A 22,053-nucleotide genomic window follows, 5' to 3' on the forward strand; every position below is an offset into this window, starting at 1 on the left:
AAGAATGAGGAAATATTGGAACTGAACTAATATACCAAGTGTAATACCACGTTAATTTTTTTTTTATTTTTTAACGTGGTATTACGTTAAAAAGTAAAATACGTAATTTTACGCATTACGTGATATACGTAAAACATTACGTATATCACGTAATATTTCACACAAGCTTTGAAAAGCTTGTCCATTTTCAAAACACAAGCTTTAATCTATTAGGATTTCACATTAAAAACTTTTTACACAAATAAAATACTGAAAATTGTTGTCAGTGTTAGACTCACCTTAACTCCAAGTTTGCAGCTGCCATTTCCATTTCACCTTTATTTACCAAGAGTCGCTCAATGAGATGAAAAAAATAAATAAAAAAAATCTGAAGCTCTGGACAATTCAGCAGCACAGACGGGTTTAGACACACCTTCAAGCATCAACAGGTTTTATGTGCATCTACAAAAACGTGCTTATTTTAAGTTCTTTTAAAAGTAAATTAACTTTCTAACCTATACCTTTTTGATATAAACTTGCAGTGAATTATTTTTTATTTTAATGCAACACTGTCATCTTAAACGGTTTTTGTGAATGTGGTTCACTTCATGTCTGGAGAGTTTTAAATTGCTTAAAAGATCACAAATTACACAGCAGTTAACACAATGTCATGCTTTGATGCGTTTAAAGTTGAATAAATCTTTCACAAAATTCTTAGGTTTGACAAAAACATTTTATTTACCAACAGCAGTTAAAAAAGATGAAAAACGGACATTTGTCAATATAAAGTGTACATCTTGAGAACCATAAACACTTCTGAAAAAGTCTTTGCAAAGCACACATAAGGTTAGATTTATCATTCGTTTAGATTTAAATGCGTTTAAAAATAAAAACCCATCAAAAGGTGAGCTTGACAGCTCATCAAGGCCATTCAGACACAAAGTTATAATCTCATGACAACACAACCGAGAATGTTCTCAAGATTGCAATTTTTTTCTGACCCGACTAAATCCAACAACATAAATGAGATGTTTTGAAGAACATCTTGAGAGATGAATGATGGGTCAGCTGAAAAAAATTCCTGAACATTCACTGGAGTAGTTCATATTGCAACCAAATGCCATATTTTAACTTCTTAAACCTGCAGGTTTGACCGAATTCTTGAGCAACTTTAAAAGACAACCAACGTCTGAATGACCGTAATGAAACAGTGGTGATGGTTCAGTCCCTCACCTCTGGAACTGGTTTTAAAAACAAACCAGCCCGACAAAATGAGTTTTTTGGGGGTGGACGTCTATATATATTCAGTAATCTTTAAGCAAAAAACCCCATAAATGTAAGGTTAAAAAAAAAACCCCAGTAAAAAGTAAAAAACAACAAAAAAACAACATACATAAGTATACACATAAAGTTTAGCATCTCAGAAACTGTTTGGTCCCGTTACCCAGAAACTCTTGCTGTTGTTCTCCAGGCGCAGAGTTCCTCGTGCAACAACAGACATAACTGATTTCCACTTCCTGCCTCAGTATTTCCTGCTTTCTGCAAACATCTAAAGTGGGCAATATGGCATTTAAAAAAAAATCTTTTCATTCACCAACTTTGTTCACAGAGTAGCTTCACTTTCATATCCACATGTTACTGTTTACTCCCTTTCCCATCAATAAACTATGGACTTAAGACTTTATCATTATAGGTTTTTCTTTGTGATTGGCTATTTTTATGATTTATTGAGATACATGTTTATACAAACAAACTATCACACACAATAGAACTATGCTATTTTCTTAAAGCTTTGTATTTGACATTATTTCTGTTCACTTTGGTTCTGATCTGTTTCCGCCACTCGACTCATAAAATTTGAAAGACTATGACTGGTTAATAAAAAACAAACAAGCAAAAAAAAGAAAAAAAATGATCACAGAAACCACCATGGTCCATATAAACAGTCATGTGGCAGATGGCTCCATTTCATACTCGAAAAAGTCGAGGACACACACAAAAAACAAAAAGAAAAACAAACTATACAGGAGCGTAGTGATCAGCAGCTGGAATAAAACTGGCGCTTATACCCTTTCATAGCATGGTCATTAGCCTGGTTTGTTATAGAGAACAAAAAACACACATATGGCGAGAAAAAAAAAACAAACTCAAAATGGATCGGTTCAGTTTGTACAAAGCAAAAGCAAAAACAGGAACTAAAACAACCCGTCTAAAACTGCAAGTGAGTCTGTAGAGTGCATAGCAACCTGCTGCACCTATCCGATTGTGAGGAACTATAAGCTTAAAAAAAAAACCCCTAATAATCTGAAACGCCATCAAAGAAGATCATAAATCATGTGACCAAAGACAGTGACCGTTTTCAGTTGGACGTAAAATTTGGACCAACAAACAAATGCAAAGATTTTTTCTTTGAAGGAAATCAAATGAAAGTAGGCCTTAAAGTGTTGTGACACAAAACTGAAAGCAAATGTTATAAGTTTAAGGAAAGGAATGGCCATTTGGCAAAAACGAGAATGTCAGTGAATTGTTAAGAAATCTACATTCAGAAAACACAAAGGTAAGTCATCAGATTCATAACAAGTCAGAGCCTCTTCCATACTCGTATTTCCACAAACAGAACCTCTTTAGCTGCCTGGTATGATTGAAAAAGCACCAATAAAAGTGGCATTGTGAAACCAAAGAAGGCCTGGAGTGGAACTTAGTGGGGCCAGAGAGAAATTAGTGTCAGATATCTTATATTTTAAAGGGTAAAAACACGCCACAGCTTCTTCACAAAGTCCTGTGAGTTGTTCTGTGTTGGCAAACCCTGTCCAATGTGCTAATGGGCGACAAAGGATGCGTCTCAAAGGTCCCGTGACGGTAGCCCCGGTGCATTTTCTCTTAAAACCATTGGGAGGCTGACCAATGCTGTCGCAACATCAACCCACAAACTGCCAAGAGAGCTAACCATTACCCGAGTCAACTGCTTCGACTCAATCACGACCGCACTGTTCAGCTCAGAGTCCTCTCAGAAAACGCACTCGCAAAATGTTCTAGCATAAAGTGTTCTGCGAAAGGGTCAAAGCTTTTTGGAATTAGTTAGTTTCAAAAAACCAAACTATGTTCGTGTCACATCCGTGTGGATTTTAAATCGATTTTAAACATTCACCGATTCAATCGCATTTGCTGGGCGTTAAGAGTTGATCTGATTTACTTTTCCTCGCCCCAGAGCTGAAACTCAATGACTGGACAAATCCAAGAGGAGAAACAAGTAAAAAGTAGAAAACCACATTCAGCTGGATTCAGACAAAAATGACCCCTTGACACCAGTACTGGTGTCGCTACAGTAGAAACAAAATATCAGGAGCTGATATGGATTAGATACAGCTTAAAGCAGAGGTCTCACACTCGTGGGTTCAAGGGCCGTGTCATGCAACTTTTAGGTGTCTCTTTGCATTCAGCACACCTGGTTCCAAAGTTAGCTCATTAGCAGAGCTCTGGAGAGCTGGACTGAATGTTAGGGACGCAGTTTCACCATTGAAGTCAAGTGTGTAGGACAAAAGACGCATCTAACAGTTGCAGGACTCCAGCCCTCAAGGAATGCAGTTTGAGACCTTTGACGTAAAGTGTCCTTTCTTCTGCGTTAAGGGACAACAGTCTCCATGAGCAGTCCAGTGTTAGCAGTCTGAGGTAGACAATGGCGCGTGACCGCCGCCGCCTTCACAGCGACAAGCCGGCGATCTTTCTGAATGAGGGCACGAAGAAATCGCACTGGCTCAGTTTGTGTTTCTCCATATTCCTCATGATCCGGAACATCTTCCCGCAGGTGATGCAGCTGAAAGGCTTCTCTCCGCTGTGAAACCGCAGGTGCGCCTTCAGATTGTCCCGCAGCCGGAAGCTTTTGCCGCACTGCGGGCAGGTGTGCGGCCTCTCGCCCGTGTGGAACCTCAGGTGGCGGCGGAGGCTCTTCCTCAGCGCGAACGTCTTGGAGCACTTGGAGCACCCGTACGGCTTCTCCCCAGTGTGGAAACGCTCGTGTCGCCGGAGGATCTTCCGGCGCTTGAAGGCCTTCCCGCAGTTGCTGCAGACGTATCCGTCGCGGGAGTGTGTGACGATGTTCTGGAGGCGCCAGACGTCGTTGTCGCACCTCGTGAAGCAGCAGAGGCGATGGCCAGTGTGGGGACCTTGGTGCCGACGCAGGTCTTTGGGGATAGTCCTGCCGGATTTGTTGTTTGCGTTGAGAGTTTTCGCGGCGTCGTCACCCTCGGTCTTTATCTCTGGTATTGTGAGCATGTTGACCAGCTGTACCTCGCAGGGAAGAAGCAACTTTTGATCTGGAGAGGTGAGCTTCAACTTCATCTGCAGATGGTTTTTGGAGTCTTTCGGCGAGTGGATCCGCTCCCACACTCCAACCTGCGCTGGGGTCACGGCCCCGTCGGACGGCGACGGGCTGTAGGCGGTCCCCTTGGCCGTGCTCACACAGGCTTGCTGAGGCTCAGCTTGAACGGGCTCCTCTGAACTCTCAGCTTTAGGAGCCGAAGAGTCTGGCGTAAGGATTAAGGGGCAAACAAACTTCACCGTCTCCCCAGAAGCCGTGTGTCTCGTATCGGGTTGAATCAGAAGAGGCTTCTGCTTAGCGGGTGATATCTGGGTAGAGCCACACTGCAATGTTCCAGAACCTTCGTCTGCAGAGACTGAAATACAGCACAGTTTCTTTTATTGTTATGCTTAGTGCCAATATACACAAGTTCTCTTGCAAAAGGACCCTTTGACCTTTTTCATATTTTGTCCCTTTATGACCACAAACTTTAATGTATTTCATGAACCACAGAAAAACAATGTGTGATTGTGAAAATAAAGGGAATATATAGCTTGGTTTCAAAATGTTTCACTAAAATTAAATGAAAAAAATAATAATAGTGAAACCATGTGTTATGTTTCTCTCTCTACCCTAAAAGGCTTTTAAAAAAATCAAGCGCAATCAACTGCAAGCAGATGGAATATTTTCACAAATTTACATTTTCTTTCTTGTTTTTTTTTAATGAAGACGAGATCTCGAAAAAGATTTAGGTATAATCTTTGACTGGGACATTTTAGTACATGAATACGATTTGTAATAAAAGTAATAAAAATAAAATAAATTAAACCAGGCTGAATTTATGCTGAGATTATTGCTGCTTGCTACGTATTTAATTCCTGAAGACAACCGGTTGTTATGAATATATGATTTTTGTGTTCTTGCTAACATAACCATATCTACTGATAACACATAAGACCGGCTTGGGTTACACAGTCGTCCATAAACGCATACAACACGCCAACACCTTCTAGTGAGGGTGCAGAATGAGGAATATAAAAAAACACAGTACCTCTGCTAAAAAATGAGTTTGTGTTTTACACTGCACCATTGGGTGTTAAAAATCTTTCAATATATAACCGATAACCTCCTTTTGTCTTAAGGCTGAATGAATAAATACAACTCGGCTCTGGTCTCACCTGGAAGAGGTGAGATAATATTGTGATATTTGGAGGTGCTTCCAAATATCCCAATATAGATATTGTGATATTTATAAGCTGAATGCTTCTTTTAAGCACACAAAAAGAAGCTGGATGCAAATGACCGCCACACTTTTCAGATTATCAGCCATGTTTCCCGTCACAGATATGGACCACATTGTGCTAGCTTCTCAGACAAAGTGGTGAGAGGATTTTGTGAAAATGTTTAAGAGCTGTAACTTCAAACAATTTATAAGAAGCAATCGGACTGAAAGGCAAATTCCAAACGTGACATTTCTGGTGTAGTCGACAAGTAAAGTTCAGTACAGCATTAGACTTGAAAGTATTTCTACCATGAGAAATAAAGTAAAGCTACAGTACAATTACCAAACATGATTTATATGAACATATTGCGTCCCATTTCTTACCAGTAGCTTACTGTAGCTGTAGGTGAAACCAACAGTGTGAGGAGTGTTTTTTTTTTGTTTTTTACTCCATCAAGATAATAATAGCAATGTTCATCAGTTCATGCGAGTGCTTACCAGGTAAAATATCCTTAAGTTGACAGTCATCATCAATGAGAGAGTCAAGCTCGAGGCCGCTCAGCTCCAACGCATCCACAGAATCTGCTTTAACCTGATCAAATAAGAACAGAAAACAATAGAACTTGTTTACCAGACCTAGTGAGATTTCCTGTTTAAAGGCAACACATTAAAGTAGAATGAAATAATTTATTTCAATGTTATTTGTGATGCTCATTTTCTGATCGGCTGCCATGTCAAACTCTTTAAGCTGCTTTGCTCCATAAGCTAGCGTCTAAAGCAAGAAATGTTAGTGGCTTTAACAGAAAAAAACCAAAGGAACTGCAGGAATAAAATAAAATTTGATGTGACTAATATGAAATATTACATATTTTCTTATAGTCAAAAAAGGAGATTGTGATAAAAAAAAGTAATACCTGGTAATAAACCCACCACAAAATGTCAGATAAAATTTTCCACCACAGGACTCATGGCCATCTAATATCAGGCATATGAGGCAGCATTTATGCTAATGTTTGTAATAATTATTGAATGGTGGGTAAAAAAACATTGTAAGAATTGATGTTTCTTAACATATTTTGTAGCACTGTCTGTAAATGTGCAAAAGGGCTCCACCGCTGGAGGTCAATGCTCTTTGGGGAGCCATGACATGGAAAAGTTTGGGAACCCCTGTACTAGCTCACTTGCAAACAAGTGCAAGTACTGGTTACCTAGCAACAACTTCTTGAGAACAATGCCACATTGCCTCATAACTTCTTAAAAATAAAACAGCAGCAGCAGCATGGAGTGAAAACTGTGGATAAAACAGGAGTGGTTATGTCACTACTAGTTTGGAAGTATTTCAGATATTTAAAACAAACAAAAAAAACCGTAATAATTATCGATATCGACCGATATGAATGCTCACATCGTGATACGTTTCTCAGCGATATCGTCCAGCTCCACTTATACAGGCTGTAAGCCCCCACCGACCTGATCCTCCTGAGGTGCCCAATGAGGGTCAGTGTCTTCAGCCAGAAGGACTTCGGACGGAACCAGACCGCTCTCCACTTCCACATTATTGGTCTCCCACAAGCAACTCGCACCAAGCAGAAGGGAAGAGTCTGGAGAGTAGAAGAGGGGGAGGGGTCATGACACCGAAGGAAATGTATTCTTTAGCGACAGAGATTACTCGGAGAACTAATCCGGTTCTGCAGGAATGACTGATGCAGGCAAGATATGCGAAAATGCACCGATTGCTTTAAGCATTTAAGCACAAAAAAGTATTCTCCGGGTTTCCTCATGCACCGAAGCGCAGCATTAATCCTATCCCATCATTGTGCATGGAAGTCAAAACACGCAAACCCACCGAGCTCCACCGTTGTCTTGATATCCTCCTCCACTTGCACGCCGATGCTTCGCTTGCTGCCCCCGTTCCACACCGCGCAGAGCGACTCCAAGCTTACGTTCCGCTGCTCTTCCTCTGCGCGGCCCGCGGCCACAGGCTCCGCTCGGAATCTGCTCTCAAACAGTTTGATCAACTCCACCGACGCCGCCTTGACCAGAGCCCTCAGCACCGTCTCCACCTGCGCCTGGATGTTCACGACGTCCGCAGACATTTTGGCCCCAATGGCTTCACAGAAGTCAAGAGTTTATCCCCGAAAAACCCGTCCTAGGCGAAAGTCGCCATTTAGCATTTATTTACCAACCGCAGCCTGACCACATGGCCTTCTCTAAAAGGAAGAGGCGTGTTTTGGATTGAGCGCATGCGCATCACAACCAGAGAGCAGCTGACAGGGACGGAGCAAAAATATCAAGAGCCCACGGCTGAAAGTCTGCTGTGGAGTTAAATTTGTTTCATAAATCAATCAGAAAAATAAATAAATTAATAAAAAATAATTTAAAAAATCAGGTCAAACAAAAAAGTAGTATTCAATCAAAAAAAACAAATAATATCAAACAAAAAATATAGAGTTGTGATCAAAACTTTTGGATTTTCAAAAAAAAAAAAAAAAAGTTTCAAGCAAAAAATTTATCTCAATCAAATTGTAAGAATTATTATTTTTTTAAACAAAAAAATTGCTTAAAAAGCTTTTTTATTATTATTAAAATCATTCATTTTTGTTTGAAACTTTTATTTTTGCATATCATAATTTTTTGATTGACAGCCTAAGATTTTGGTTGAGTCTAAGTTTTTTTTTTTTTTTTGATGCTCTCTTTTTTTTGGTTGAACTCAACGTTTTTTGGTTGCGAATCTCACATGGACATCCTGGACGGGGCCTAAAGACAAGCGATGTAAGACGTGTTCCTATTGGTTAGCGCTGACTAAAACGGATGACTCCGACTCTCTACGATCTCAGAACTCTGTCCAGAACTGCAGGGCTTCGGTGGCCGGACACAGAATGTGAATGGTAAGTAATCTTCACAAAATTACTCCGTTTAGCAGCTACTAAAGTGTCCACCCAGTTTTCAAAGAAGAAATCTTACACAACTTGTGACGACAAGTTTTTAATATTTTGTCTGTCGCGATCCCCGGTAGCATATCGTGCTAACTAATGTTAGCACTAGGTAAAGTGCATAAACTAGGCTTGTTGGGGAGTCTGTTGTAATATTCGCCTGTCTTTATGTTGAATTCGTTAACCAGAGCACCTCTGTCGAGTGGCATTAAGGGTGGAAAATACCAAATGTATCTGGAGGAAATATGTGTTTAAAACTGTTGTGTAATATTTCGTGTGTGTATTAACTAGCATTGAAGCTAAATTGGGAAAACAGCGGATTGCTGCACCTATCTTATTAGGTCCACATTAATGTGCACCACACGTCAAGTGACTGTACAGATTATTTTTTTACCAAGCACATAATCAGTGCTGTGGATGAGGGGAGGCATTGTAACTCTTAAATATATATTTTCTTCCAGGTGCAAAATGAAAAACCAAGCTGGTAGATCACAGGCCGAAGGAGGATATTCACATAATTTCTGTCTTTTTTATTATTTGGTGTGTATGTTAGTTTTTATTTTTTTGAATTAGACGTAATATGCCTTTTGCTGTGTTATGTTATAAAATTAAATTGGCGTTCTCCTAATTCCCCATTCTAGTATGACCAGCAGAGCTGAAACAGGACAGCGCTTGTAGGCTGAACAGAGCGATTCCTCCAGCTGCTAGAGAGGATCAGAACATGAGGATGGAGAGACCAGCAAGTGTTGAATCAGAGATGGCCAGGTAGGTAAGTGTTGCTTTTAAGGGCCAGGTGTGTTTGGCTAATCATATTTCTCCAATTCTTCTGCCAGGATGTTGGTGGTAATTTTCCTATTTTTATTGCAATGTGCCATTATCAACACATAAGCATGCATTAGTTTTAAAACCAATTAAGAAACCGACTTGGGGAAATATAGTCAGCGCTAACCAATAGGAACACGTCTTACATCGCTCGTCTTCAGGCCCTGCCCAGGATGTTCATGTGAGATTCGCAACCAAAAAACGTTGAGTTCAACCCAGAAAAGGGAGCATAAAAAAAACTTAGACTCAACCAAAAAATTCTGATATGCAAAAATAAAAATTTCAAATAGAAATAAGTGATTAAATTTAAAATAAAGCTTTTTAAACAATTTTTTTTTGTGGCTCAATAATATTTAGATCTGGTGACTGTGCAGGCCATGGGAGATGTTCAACTTCACTTTCATGTTCATCAAACCAATCTTTCACCAGTCTTGCTGTGTGTATTGGTGCATTGTCATCCTAATACTCGGCACCGCCTTCAGGATACAATGTTTGAACCATTGGATGCACATGGTCCTCCAGAATGATTCGGTAGTCCTTGGCAGTGACGCGCCCATCTAGCACAAGTATGGGGCCAAGGGAATGCCATGATATGGCAGCCCAAACCATCACTGATCCACCCCCATGCTTCTCTCTGGGCATGCAACAGTCTGGGTGGTACGCTTCTTTGGGGCTTCTCCACACCGTAACTCTCCCGGATGTGGGAAAAACAGTAAAGGTGGACTCATCAGAGAACAATACATGTTTCACATTGTCCACAGCCCAAGATTTGCGCTCCTTGCACCATTGAAACCGACGTTTGGCATTGGCTATAGCAGCCCGGCCGTGTATATTGACCCTGTGGAGCTCCCGACGGACAGTTTACATATATATATCGATATATATATGTATATATGTATGTGTATATAACAGATATGAACTGGACAGCTAGACTCACATACCCTTATAATAAACACCTTCATTTAAAAACAGAATTTTGCCTTTGTTTGTGTTGTCATGAGTCATACTTAAATTGGTTTTATGTTCTGAATCGGAAAGAGGGGAACACTTTTCTATATTTTTTTCTTTATATTTTAAAAACAAACACCAACTAGCAGATTTGATCTGCTTGCCTTCCTTACCTTATCGTTTCCTCCTGAGAACATTGTTATATCACATACAGGAAAAGCCAAAATGCAGAAAACAAACACCCATGCTCACCTATGTAAGAATTATACTATAAGTGAATTTCTTTCCAAGTTGTTGTTTATTTAAGACTTCACAGTAAATTAAAATTCTCTCGTTACAAAAATAGAATCTGGTTGTTGTCATAATTCATCATCATAGAAAACATCCATATGATGTACAGTACTTTCATTGTACAGCATCACAGTGACTGAACACAGTAGACTGGTGGAGTTTGAGACCCAACGTGACAGACTGTTAGCACCCTTGAATCGGATATTATTCAGTTCAGTACCGGGGAAAACAAGAAAATATCTGAATGCACATAAAACATGCAAACAGCAAAAGACAAGACATTTGGGCTTATATGTTTTGCATAAAAACAACAAAACCCTTTCAATTCTATGAATATAAAAACTTTAATATGTTCAAAATCAAAAGCAGTAGGTGACAGAATTTTTAAAGAATATCTTCTTTTATTGTACAAGACATGTGGAAATAAATAGAAGATTTTTTTACATCATAGATCAGTAACTTTGTCAGGGAGAACGACAAAAAAACTAATGGAATATAGTGATTCTGGTGAGCTGCTGAGAGAGGATGATGAAAAGATGAAGGATTTACATGAACGGACGACTTCGTGATCAGAAATTGTCACAAAAGCTGTTGATTCAGCAAAGTCATCGATGCGATGGTAATGTTGACTCTTTAAATGGCATTGGTCAGACTTAGAGTTTAAATTACGACTCAGCAATCTAATCGTCGTCATCATCGTCGTCATCATCATCGTCGTCGTCATCGTCGTCATCGTCATCATCGTCGTCATCGTCATCATCGTCGTCATCATCATCGTCGTCATCATCGTCGTCGTCGTCATCATCGTCGTCATCGTAATCATCGTCGTCGTCATCGTCGTCATCATCGTCGTCGTCGTCATCATCGTCATCATCGTCGTCATCATTGTCGTCATCGTCATCATCGTCGTCATCATCATCGTCGTCATCATCGTCGTCGTCATCATCGTCGTCGTCATCGTCATCATCGTCATCGTCGTCATCATCGTCTTCATCATCGTCGTCGTCATCGTCGTCGTCATCGTCGTCTTCCTCAGGATCAATATCTCCCGACAATACATCTTCAAGCCACTCTTCCAGCTCATCCACAGAGGGTAAATCCTCCCCATTATCAATGTCCATCCACACGCTGTCAGCCTGCACAGCAACAACAGCAGCAAAGGAATGTTTCTCAATTCCGTTTAATTTAATTCAAATTCAAATTGAAAATCAACTCAGTTATTTGTGAGCAGGGAAAAAGAACTAGACCTCCCCCTTTTTGTCAGTTGTGCCAATTTACCAGATCAGCTGTAAGATGTCAAGTCTAGTTTTTGCATCAACTTAGCAACAGCATTAAAAATAATACGTTCCTATGCTGTCTAGGTCTAGTAGTTGTTTGACAATTATCTCGACAGACTCACAATCATCTGATCCGCCAAATCAGCTGATGAGGCAGACTGATGCAATATGGTGATACAACAAATCATTAACATCTGTCAACTAAAGGAAGGGGATATTACTGATAACAGCTTAGCATAAAAGTATTTATGATCATGAACGCCTCAAACAGGTTCACTGACAAAGACAATGTCCAGTTCACTCTCAGAACAAGCTCACTTTTGTAGTGAGAAAAAGGTTTTGTACAAGGACTGGGAAGCCCATCTGAAACACTCATACTCTTACAGCAGCCCACCCAACACAACATGCCATGGGGGTCACAGCTGTAGATCTTTTTAGCATTGGCAAAACACATATGGACTGGACAACTAGACTCAAGTTAACCAAGCAGAACCAGTGATAGATTAAGAATCTGGTATAGCTTGCCACAGTCTGAAGAAAAGCCAAACTACCCCTCTTAAAGTCAGAGGTAATTGATCAAAACCTATTTTCCAACCCTTGTGTAAACGTTCCAAGTGTGATCCATCAACAGCTGGAGCACTCTGGCCATCCCCTTTTCTTGGGAAGATGGTAGCAGTTCATCCTGCAGTTGGCAGGTAACCAGTTCAATCCTCGCTCTGTCTGCCTCTGTCATTGTGTCCTTGGGCAATAAGGGTGTAAAAGGGCCTGGTGGCATCACTGCATGGCAGCCTCACCTCTGTCAGTGTACTCCAGGGCAGCTGAGGCTACTATGCAGTAGCTTGCCATCACATGTTTGAATTAGTGAATAACTGAATCACTGTTAGGTGCTGTACAAGTACAAGCACAACCCATTTACCATTTTACAATTTTCTTAACAACTGGGACCTCCATCTACTACTGATTCTACTTCTTCAGTACGTGACTGATCTTTAATGTGGCACTAAAGTCAGGTGAAGCCATGACAACCAGAGCTCTCAGCATCTTGGGAGGAGTCACTGCTCCTCTTGGTGCTCTGCTGACAGTTACCTCACCAGTGGTGATGAACCCACCTTACATTTAGTTCTTAGACTCTGTCTTCTCACCACAGACTATGGTGACCAGATTGAGAAGTTCCCAATGTGCTAATTGTCTTGGCCTATATCCTTCATTCAGGTTTGGGTCCAATCCCAAAATGAAATATATCTTTATGTTGGCCCTTTTTTTTCTCCTTTCTTTTTGCCAAAACGTCCTCGAGGCCAAGAGAGAAAAAAAATCACTTTTCCACAGCCTTTCTGAATTCCATCTGTGCCAGAGTTATAGCTTCTGCAACCACAAAAAAGGCAGTGCTTCTGGTGACGTGGTGCTTGTCTGCCGTTGTTTAGGAATTCTCACAGACTACCGAGTCCTAAAGCAGGTGTTCTCAGGGCTGGTGTCCTGCAGCTTTTAGATGTGTCCTCTGGTCCAACAAACCAGAATCAAATGGCTGAATTACCTTCTGAGTAGGCCTTCAGATTCTCAAGAGTCCTGCTAATGACCTCATTATTTGACACAGGTGTGTTGAAGCAGAGACACATTTGGAAGGTGGCGGTAATGCACCTATAAGTTGTTTGCCGACCGCCATAAAAAGAGGAAAGAAGAAGAAGCAGAGACACATCTAAGAGTTGCAGGACACTGGCTCTTGAGGCCGGGAGTTGAAAACCTCTATCCTAAGGGCATGACGTTTTAGCTTGGCAACTTCGGCCACTGCTTGTGCCTATTCAAAGGTCCTGTGCTTTTTATCACAATCGTTACCAATTGCCTCTAGACCACAGCTCCTGGAAGCTGCATCTACTGAGTATCCTGGACACGGACCATTCAGATTCCATTGTCTCAACCTTTCTCTAAACATGAGATAAATTATCCCGTGGATGGGAGTTAAATCACTCCTGAACTGGGTCCTTCATCACACATTCCTAGGTCACCCTCCACTCAAATAGATTTACCTGGTCTTTATGGTAGCTCTCCTGATATGGAATCCAATTAACAAGTAGATGCTTATCAATAGCCAGCTCTGCCCCTCCCTTTAACCACCTTTTGAAGACATAAAGCCAAAGGTCTGATCTTGTGATTTCAAGACTGGCCATTTACATTTGGATGAAGGTGGCGTGGTACCAAGTGCACTCATTGATCCCTTTATGTCCAGACATGTTCTGGACATCCCATACCTAGAACAGACATCCATTCCTCCCAATCATACCTGTGCAGGTGATTCCATCATTGCCAATGGTATGATTAAAGTCCCCCAGGAACACAAGGGAATATTCAGATGCCACCCATTCCAGCACATCACCCAGAGGCTAAATGAAGACCAAGTTATCAGAACTGCTCTTCAGCACATTGGCACAAGTTATATCCATCTATCTCACAACTCTATGTCACTAAAAGGGAAGCCTCTCACTCACTAAGGAGAACTCCAACATATTGGAGCTCAGCCAAGCGCCTATGAGCGTCCCCCAACCTGCACAATGCTGGGATCTAGTGGATTAGAAACACCCCAAAGAGGGATGTGTGTCCAGTACAAAATGTGGCAGATGGCTCCTTTTCATCTTTTCATAGGCGGTCAGAAAAGATCAAAACTGTGAACGGGTGAAATTAAGTGATAACACAGCAGCTGCACCTGTTTATATGACATTCTTATACATACATGGGCTTAAACTATTGCCGTACGGATAAGCTATAGTCAAAAACAGAACCCACCTTAAGTTAAATGTGCTGCAACAGTAAAATTAATTAGCAACATTTAAGAACAGATAAACTATACAAATGTACAAATATTTTCCTATGACTAATACTTACATCATCAGCTTCAATGACACCAATCTGTGGGTGGGACAGGTCGATTCCGAAGGTCTTTTCCCAGTGTGGCAAAAGCTGAAGAGGGAATCAATGAAATAATTATGGCACTACCACTGTTGCCAACTTTTGAATCCAGGTTTTCACTTAGATTGCTCAGTATCATTTATTGTATTGTATCATATTATTTCTTACCAGAGGGAAGTCGTCAGGGTCAATCCAGAGAATGCTGAGGTTGGGGTTGTCGGTGTTATCCTCTGCAACTTGTTTCAATTTGTGCAAGAACTCAAAGCCATCTGTGGAGCAGAAGACCACAGTTCAAGTAAAACTTTAAAAGCTGTTTGCTTCTGTTTTTCATGATATACTTATTTCTTTATAGACATATATGTTTCTGACCATACAAATGCATCTGTTTATTACAAGAATTTTCTATTGAAATGCATTTTTCTTTACCGATATCGGACTCTTCTGCAAAAGCGACAATATGCTCTCCACCAACATCATCATCCTGTGAGCAAAATAAGGATAATCTGTACTTTAAAACACTTGAGATGAAGATAACAATATCAGAAACTAATAAATATATGTATTAATACATTTACTTAAAGCCTCTCCATAAAAAAAAAACTGGTGCAAAGCTGAAAGTGTAACATTTCTTACCCAGATCTCATATAGGTTGCTGGGTTTCAGTTTCCTCAGTGTTGGTCTAAACAAACACAGAGCCATTAAAATAAAAGCATATTTAGCTTATTCCGATTGTTACGCTTTTAACTAAAAATATCTTGTAGCATGCCAACAATAGGAGCTACCTGTCATTATTTTCAATGAATTTCACCAGTTCTTTCTCAGAGTAAGGTTTTCCTGGGATGACCACAGGATTCTCAAGGAAGGATTCATAGAAGTCTACTTCATCGAGCTTCAACTCCAGGGCCTTAGCAACCTGCCACAAAACAACAGTAATTGGATTTATAACCTGACCATGATGGCTGTATCAGTGACGCGAATAAATACTGGGTATCACTGAAAAACACAATGCTCAGCAAGGAAAATATGCATCCTGCCATTTTAACAAATAGTAGCAGGATATAGTGCTAACAGCTGATAGCACGCAGTTTTCAGATTGCACATAGAAGCAGAACAATAAGCCTTTGCAGGTTTTATTAAAGAAATAATTTTGCACATTATGCACACAAAACATTGCATTGTTTATGTCTAAGTTAAATAAAATGCAAAACTGAATGAAAAGCAACAAAAATGGCAGAAGTGATGCAATAAAAACAAAGTACATTCTGTAGTTTAACAAGTAAGTAACAACTTACATTTCTGCTTAGGTATATTCGCAGTTGTTCTATAACAATCTCATTATAGTGTTTCCAAAAAAGTTTGCTGTGTCTTGACTTTGACTAGACCCTTCCATGTCATAGTTTATGTCACGGTCAGTGACTATTTTGTAAACTACCTATCTATTGAGCAGACGGCTTGTCGTGAATGAATCTGAAAACACTTTGGTGTACAGGGAGGCTTATGCACGGCGTTCATATTTTTTCAGTTTTTTAGCTAATGGCGATGAAATCTTTTCACAATTAAAATGACCTTACCTTAGGATTAAATGTCGCAAAGAACTTGATGTGAGGATGGAACTCTTCAGCGGCATCTGCGAACGCTTCGAAATCTGAAATATTACAAGTATTTGTCAATCTATTCCAGCAGGTCAGTCTTTATATGTGAGATCACAAACAATGTACAGCTGCTGCTGACTGTGAGTTAAAATCAGACCCGTGAAATTATTCCAGGCTTTATGCTGCTGAACTCATATCTAGCTACACAGTTACTCGATACAGATAGTCATGCCATCACAATATTCTTACGTTCTGACTTGTGACTCTTAAAGTAGCCCACCAGTTTGATGTCCTCTTCGATGCTTTCAAAGCCTTTCAGTTCTCTGCTGTTGTCAATAATTTCCACAGGATCCTCAAGAACCTGAGGGGGAAACGAAGTGGGAGGGAAGAGAAAAGAAAACCGCGGTGAGAATATCTGGTTGGAATATCCATGTAGCCAGCAAATACAAGCCCTGATCGGAAAAAGGCAAGATGGCATGGACAAATGCAAATAACTACTAACAGCAACAACGACTAAAAGCTATTTACATATTGTCTTTATGTTTTGCTGACTTATGCATTTCAGGTCAGATATATATGGTTGAAACCAGATGTAAACCAAATAAAAGGACATACACACACATTTTTGGACATACACACATTTTTTTCATCACTGTCTGAAGTTAAATCAGACCAGATTTCTCCTGTTTTATCTTAGTTAGGATTACCAAAATTATTTCTATTTGCTAAATGGCAGAAAACATAGTTTATTTTTCAAACGTTTTCTGTAACTTCCTTCAAATTCAGAATTATTACTGTCTCTTTAAGCAATGATGGGAAGCCATGATGATGATGTCATCAGTTAACTCAGACAGGTTAACTGAGCTATTTGAGTTAATTGGAGGGATATATGTGGATTTATTTTAAGGCCACACCTGGAAAACACTGTTTTCTTGTTTGACATGATGGCCAGATGCACACACGGACAAAGATCTTCATTTTTGGAGACATGTCCTGTGTTTTTATTCAGTGTATGAAAATATCTGGTTTCAATCGTAGTAGATAACTGCAATCATGATTTGATAGAAGATCTTTTTATCAAGGCTTGCTGATTTTTCCTTGTCATAAACCTAACTTTATTTCTATAAATCATCTTAATTGTGGTAATAATCTTTGTGTACTATTTGGCATCATTTCTTTTTTTTTTTCTATAGAAAGTTGTAATGGGAGTAGATGTCAGCTCAAAGTGGTCTGGTTACGCTGGAAATTTCTTATTAATATGTCACGTGAATGTGAAAATGATCGTTTTTGTATCCATTTGCATCTTCAAAACGCATCTTGACTTTTTTCCTGATTTCAGGTTCTAAGTATTTTGCTTTCCTTCTTCACGCTTAAGTAAGGCAGGCTATTAACTGGGAGACTATATCCTCACGAACATCATAGATGAACTCCACAAGAGTGTCTGCCTCAAGTTCCCCATCGTACTCTATGACTTCATCATCGGTGAAGATGAAGATGCTGTCGGACTCTTCAAGGCCTGCAGAGAAAGAAGACAGTTATTAAGAGACTGATCTTACGCGACATGTTGTAATGTCTGGGAATTCTGGGGAATATGAGTCCCTTGTAAAAAATATTCCCATGCCTTAAAGCTTTTTACATTATGTCACATCACAAAGAGAAAGGTCAATGTATTTTATTAGGATACTGCATAATTCAAGCTCCTTGCATAGCTTAAATGTGTTTAGAAAAACTAACTGTGCATCACCTTAATGTTCAACAAGACCAACAATTTAATGGTTTTGGTCGAGACACATTCCTGTGTTAGAATGGCCCAGTCAAAGTCTTGGCTTAAGTGGCAAAAACCAGTGTTTTTATGTGGCTCTCTAGACTCTAGAGACGGACACATAAATAGAAAATTCAAGATGACATTTCGGTGTGCAGCTGAAATATCATTTTATCAATCAAATCAACACAGATTTTTTTTTTCTGATTACATCAATATGAAATATTTTTTTAATTTTGAGACGTACTTGTCTAATGCAGAGACGGCTTTTCCTAATATTGTTACTGTTTCTTAGTGGATAGTTTGATCAATTTATGCACAACCGGATTTATTTTGGTAGCTGTAACAAGAAACAATGTAAAAAGGTTCAAGCGGTATGAATAATATGCAGTGTTGTACATCATTACCTTCATAAAATAATGGTCTAAGTCATTTTTAACAAAAAATAATAATAATAATAAAAAGAGTTAGGTAATTATTTTAGGAAGGTGACAATATAATACAGATTTCTGCGTCTGTTTACCATCTCTCTATTAACGTATTTACCTAATTTCTTTGCAACGACCTTGTCGAGCTTTGCATCGATGAGTCCAACTCCAATATCCTCGTCTTCAAACTCATCCAGGACTTGGGCTGCACGCTGCAAAAACAAAACACTCCATTACCTAAACACGTTTCATTAAGGATATCGACATATCGAGGAAAATCTGCACTGGGGGAGCTCCATTACCATAAAAGCCTGCTTTTCAAAGAGCTGCTTCTGCACTTTCTAAATCTGTACGAAACATGAACCTCAAGACTGACTGTCGATTCCACCAATGGGCTGTGACCCTCCTGCCTTGAGGAATTGGTTTAAGGTTGTCCAAGTGCATTTAAAGACTAAAACGCATTTGCTTCATCGCTCGCTGACTAGCTCACGTTCACACATGTAAGTGGAGTAAGAGATCTTGAGCAGCTGCCTTTAGCGGCATAAATAGTCGGCGTAAACAAGCCGCCCTGCAGGTTGTTGAGCAGATGATTCTTTGCATTGCTTTGAGCTCGTCTGTCGTAGATCAGAAATTGGAAAAGTGAAGCATTTTAAATTACATTGTTGGCACATTTTTTGGAGAACATGAATTGTCGTTTGGTGATGGGTCGCCATTAAATCATACTGCAAGCTATATTACAAATAATCTATCTTGCACTAATCCAGAGTACCATCACCTCCAAAATGTCCTGCCTTTTGCCGTTTCCCCCCACTGACAGTAATACCTCATTAAGTTTAAATCATTATCTGTTTCCGAGGAGAAACCCAAGCCTCTAACTCCAGCATCTCAGGTTAAATATAAACCGAGGAGCAGCACCAGCCCAGGCGCTATTTTGGTGAGCGACGCTCAGCACTCGGGGATCCGCTGACAAGTACAGTGCTGCAAGTGTCAGTCACAGCGGGGAGCTGAGGTGGCATCACTGAATCCAGAACCCCCAGTGCTGGCCTGCAGCCCTGACCAAACCCACCCCCCACCAAACGGAGACACCAGAACCTGCTGAGATGATGTGATATGCTAAAGGCAGATGCTCACTTCAATCTCTTTGTTCTTCTTAGTTTTAAATGTTTTGCTTTCAATAATTTACCTTCAACTTTATTTTATCCTTCTTCGTTTATATTTCCACCATAGATTTCACTGTCAGTTCATGTTTTAGGTGAGTTTAATGCAGACATTCCAGTCATATTTGCATGCTTGGAGTGTCCAGAGGCTCATTCGTCACTGTAGATAAATACCTCACCATAATAAAAGAATTACGCCCTTATATATCCCATTTGGAATTTGAGAGCCAACGCATTTTTTTTTATTATAAGTAGGTTGTGAAACGTCCATAAAAGCAGATTTATCTATTTGCTTATTTTTGCAACATGCAGTTCTTGAACACGTCTAAGCATCTTCCTTAATATAATAGCCCAAGTTATTTTTGCTAAAAGTTTTTTTTTTCTTTTTCTAAAATTACTTTTGGCAAAAAAAAAGAAAAAAAAAAAAAAAAAAAAGACGTAGGCCATTATTTTAGGAAGGTGATGACATTAGACATGCACCATGTGATGAAATGTCCTAAATTAGCCACATTCTTAGTTTTTTTGTCATGAATGATATAAATAGAATTTCTTTTAAAAGAGCGCCAACTCTTAGTCTTAAATCTTGTAAAAGGAAAAACAAGGAAAGACAAAGCCATGCCGTTTTTATGAGTTTTAATGAAATGTCAAATCTGCAAACTTTGTTAATGCTAAATGCCAGCAATGGTTTTTGGGGAGTATTTGATGATTGTTACATTATAGATCATGTGCAAACTGACTCTATGATCCTTGATAAGCCGTTCTTCAACACCTTGAGAGCTGATGCAGAAGCTTTATGCTGGATGGTGATGTAATGTGGAGAAAACTGCTGAGTGTCCAGGCTGACAGGGGTCCTAATGTTTGATTGACATGCACATGCACTCAACATCATGCACAGTCTTTGGGGAATAAGAAAGAAAGAAACAAAACAAGGCAATGTGTGGATTTGTTGCCCCCCCCACCCTCATGCATTTACATTTTTGCAAATTATGCAGACATTCACACTTAGGTTTCTTAACTAAGAACATTGTTTGATTTTGAGCCTTTAAACCCAAAATGAGCTACAAAGTTAAAAACTCCACCTTTTTAATAGTACTTATTAATTCTTTTAGTATTATGTTAATTTTGGGTCTATTTTAAATTATTCCTACATATCCATCTCAACCCACCTCGAGGGCCAACTCCTCAGTCTCAAACTGTCTCTGGGCGACGCGGCTGGATCCGGGGTGGTCATGGTAGTACACCACCATAACATCGTACTTCCTCATCACGGACTTATAGTTCTTGGCGTCCAGGTTGTGTACTCGGTCCTTGCCGTCATATTCGGGGAAGTCCAAGCTCTCCGTGGCCAGTGATTGCCCGCCAAATGACAGCAAGACTGCCACAAGCACCCATGTCCACTTCATGGCTTCTCTCTGAGACGATTCAGATTTCTTTTAATTATCGTACAATTAACTGAGTGGGGTCAAAAAATGTCTTTTCTTTGCTTGCAGAACCCTTTCCAATCCGCGTCACCCAGAAGAGAGCGGGACTAAACTCCTGGATCCACCTTATGACAGACCCCACATGGGAAACTGGCAGTGGGGCACAGGGTACAAGAGGGGCTGGGCTAAGTTTGACATAGGTGTGACGGCGTCCGCCTATGGTGGGGTGTAACTGAGCAGGGGTGAGGTGGTTGGTGGGGTGACAACTTTGTGTGTAGGTGTGTTTAAATATTAGCCGCATACCTATAAAACTGGGCCAGAGTGAGACGATGAGGGCCCAACTTGTCAAGAGCAGGAAATTTTGAAGACAAAGCGAAAGCTGCTGGAATGAAGTGCAGGCACGGTGTTTGGACGCTTCTGCTTTTCTTGCCAAACAAATAAAAAAAAAAGAAGGTGCGATAGATTTAGAGCTGGCCGCAAATGTAAGACACTCTTCTCCCATATTAAGTGAAGGATGAAGTCTTGGATCCCAGCTAAAAATAATGGAAGTAGGACAGAGAGGTACATATCAGGAGGGGCTGCAGTCGGTGTCTAATTTGCTGCTGCTGGCATTGGTGCAGTGCTAAAATGTGGAGCTGGGTCACTCAGGGACAAGAAGAGAGAGGGGAGAAGGGGGCCTGGTGAGGCTTCAATGCAAATGTGTCAGTCTTGCAAAAACATAGATTTTTGCAAGACTGGTAGTCTGACTTTCCCTCCTGCAGCTTTTTGGTATCCAAAACAAGCATCCTGTTCATTCTGCCAACTGACCACTTGCTAGTGATGTAGAGGCCACTGGAGAGTACAGTGCCTTGCAAAGATATTCATACACAATGAGGTGCATAATGTCAAGAGGAAGGAAGAGGGGATGTGGTTTCTGAAGATGCTCTAATTAGATGAGACCAGTATTTAACTTTTTAGCCTACATAGTTTGGCATGTGGAATGCTACAAGCTAAGCTCTACCTGTGGAGGAAAACTAACCATCCGCC

The 22,053-nt window shown here is 40.1% G+C and overlaps 2 protein-coding genes across 2 annotated transcripts; both read right to left on the minus strand.

Annotated features, from left to right (window-relative positions):
- Positions 1 to 1,553: 1,553 nt before the first annotated feature.
- On the minus strand, positions 1,554 to 7,773 carry LOC114147168 (zinc finger protein 674). The gene is made up of 4 exons (XM_028021744.1): positions 7,345 to 7,773; positions 6,969 to 7,099; positions 5,997 to 6,090; positions 1,554 to 4,652 (listed from the first exon to the last, which is right to left on the minus strand). The coding sequence occupies exons 1-4, from the start codon at positions 7,592 to 7,594 to the stop codon at positions 3,679 to 3,681; spliced, it is 1,449 nt and encodes a 482-aa protein (XP_027877545.1). The 5' UTR covers positions 7,595 to 7,773; the 3' UTR covers positions 1,554 to 3,678.
- Positions 7,774 to 10,476: 2,703 nt separating this feature from the next.
- On the minus strand, positions 10,477 to 21,257 carry casq1a (calsequestrin 1a). The gene is made up of 11 exons (XM_028021725.1): positions 20,773 to 21,257; positions 18,568 to 18,661; positions 17,675 to 17,775; positions 16,509 to 16,620; positions 16,239 to 16,312; positions 15,450 to 15,580; positions 15,301 to 15,346; positions 15,094 to 15,148; positions 14,836 to 14,936; positions 14,644 to 14,718; positions 10,477 to 11,628 (listed from the first exon to the last, which is right to left on the minus strand). The coding sequence occupies exons 1-11, from the start codon at positions 21,007 to 21,009 to the stop codon at positions 11,173 to 11,175; spliced, it is 1,482 nt and encodes a 493-aa protein (XP_027877526.1). The 5' UTR covers positions 21,010 to 21,257; the 3' UTR covers positions 10,477 to 11,172.
- Positions 21,258 to 22,053: the final 796 nt, after the last annotated feature.

Source organism: Xiphophorus couchianus, chromosome 6, assembly GCF_001444195.1.
Source record: "Xiphophorus couchianus chromosome 6, X_couchianus-1.0, whole genome shotgun sequence".
Classification (NCBI taxonomy): domain Eukaryota; kingdom Metazoa; phylum Chordata; class Actinopteri; order Cyprinodontiformes; family Poeciliidae; genus Xiphophorus; species Xiphophorus couchianus.